At 43.5% G+C, this 2,146-nt stretch overlaps 1 protein-coding gene across 1 annotated transcript; it reads right to left on the reverse strand.

Annotated features, from left to right (window-relative positions):
- Positions 1-919: 919 nt before the first annotated feature.
- On the reverse strand, positions 920-1,819 carry TAS2R1 (taste 2 receptor member 1). Its single transcript, XM_033109928.1, has one exon. The coding sequence runs from the start codon at positions 1,817-1,819 to the stop codon at positions 920-922; it is 900 nt and encodes a 299-aa protein (XP_032965819.1).
- Positions 1,820-2,146: the final 327 nt, after the last annotated feature.

A 2,146-nucleotide genomic window follows, 5' to 3' on the forward strand; every position in this document is an offset into this window, starting at 1 on the left:
TAAGTAGAAAACGCATTTGTGACTGCAAGCAGATGGAGACACCTCCAACCCACCCACCTACCGATGTTGCTTCGTTGGGAAGATATGCAACGTGGTAGGAGCTCCAAACTGCCACCCTCAGTTGAAAGGATCCCAAAGCTGAGCACACCGAGTGCAAAATGAAACATCTTTGCTAGTTATTGTGTGCTCGGTGTGCCCAACTGGGGGAAAGGGAAAACAAGGGCTCGGCCCTGGATCCCTCTTTCTCCTCCATCCGTCTGCCTTTTTATCAGTTGATGAGACATGTCACCATTGCACCTACGCTCTCAGCAGCATGGAGTAGGTGAGCTTACAAGGACAGAGAAGGCCAGCCTGTCCCCAACTTCTTCTCTGACCTTAGGTGGAAGAATGTTTCCATTGTCTGTAATTCTAACAAACAGAACAGAAATAACATCCAGGCAAACAAGAGATGAGCAGTCAGCCCTTTTGTTCAGGACAAATCATCTAAGACTAGGCGTCAGACACACAGGGACCCTACGGCATTCGTGCATCCTTCTGACGTCACAAGTTCAAACGTGCTTTACTTTTCTTTGAACTTTTTATTTTGAGATAATTGTTGATTTGCTTGCAGTTGTAAGAAGAATACAGAAAGATCCCTGTACGACTTACCCAGTCTTCCCCAATTAGGTAACATCTTGTGAGACAACAGTATAATATCACAACGAGGATACTGATATGACGTGACCCACCAACATGGGTCGTGCTTTGAAACTCAACCCTTTGAAAAAGGAGCAAGTCCATAAAAATGACTCCGTTTTGACAGTCTTTAGATGACGTTTTGTGTATCTGTGAACAGGCTGGTGTGTTTGGCTGAAGAAGGCATGGCAGGCACTGTCCACTCATCAGACCGCCGGTTCTCTGAAGGGACCCAAGTTCTCTCTCACTGACAGCACTTACTGTGGAGGAAGAACTTCTTCGCACTTTGTTTGAGTTTAGGAGTTCCTAAAATTAAGATAATGGAGTGTCCAGAGGGGTATGAACCAAACACTAACATGGAAATCAGAAAGACGAAGTGTCTGATCTTGGAAATTTGAGAAAAGATTAAAGCAGCCATCATGTACTGGGAGAGATAGAGGACCAGGAAGGACAGGATAGACAGAAGAACGTTGAAGTAGACACTTGTGTTAGGGTGCCTGGTGCCTGGTGCTGTGTTTATCATCTGCTGGGTGTGTCTCCCCAGGGAAAATATCAAGAGCAGAGCAGAAATAAGGAAGATAAGTAATGGCAACAAGAACTCAGTGACAAGAAAGGCAAACTGTAATGTACATAGTTCTTTCATCTGAGTTGTTACATTTGGGGAGAAAAGGCCCAACCAGACTTTCTGGAAAAGAGTCCAGCTATATTTACTATGGAAAACAGAAGTCAAAGATGTATATAGCAAGGACCCAAAAATCAGCAATGGAACCAACTTGGATATCCTCAATTTCAACCAAAAGAAGAATGGATGAATGACGGTGGTGATTTTAGCGCAGTAGAAAACGCTGAGCCACGTAGCTAGCCAAAGTCCTGATTCACTCACAAACATGAAAAATGTAAACGTCTCAGTAACTGGAGATAATTCAATCAAGGACAGGACAGCCAGAATAACATAGAAGATGACGATCTGGAAACCAATCCTGGAAATTGCCAGGCAGCAAAGGAGGAGATCCAAGGGCACCATCTTTCTCTGCTTGATCAAGTCCGGGCCAGTCACAAGTACAATAATGCCATTTGCCAAAACCCCTGTGAGAAATTGTATCACTGCAAAAAAAAGATGGGTGATGAAATGAGACTCTAGCATTTTGAGAAGGAAAAATCAGTTACTTTAGAAAATGGTGCAGTTACAGATTTTTGGAAAGCTGGGATTTTTCAAGTTGTCTGTTTTTCAACTAGATCAGAATCCTTCTGGGGGACAGGACTCTAACAAGAAAGGCAGTGAGGTAGGAAGGTGGCACACCTGTGTTTATATCACTGTTTTCTCCGTTTAGGTCTGAGGCAGTCAAATAAGAAAGAAATATTCTAGCAACTATTTGCTTCTTTGTGAAGGCTTTTGCATTTTCCAGGTCTGCTTAGCTTTCAATGTCATCATCACAAGCAAATGGTGGAAATGAGATACCTTCCACGCTGG

Source organism: Rhinolophus ferrumequinum, chromosome 7 (genome assembly GCF_004115265.2).
Source record: "Rhinolophus ferrumequinum isolate MPI-CBG mRhiFer1 chromosome 7, mRhiFer1_v1.p, whole genome shotgun sequence".
NCBI lineage: Eukaryota > Metazoa > Chordata > Mammalia > Chiroptera > Rhinolophidae > Rhinolophus > Rhinolophus ferrumequinum.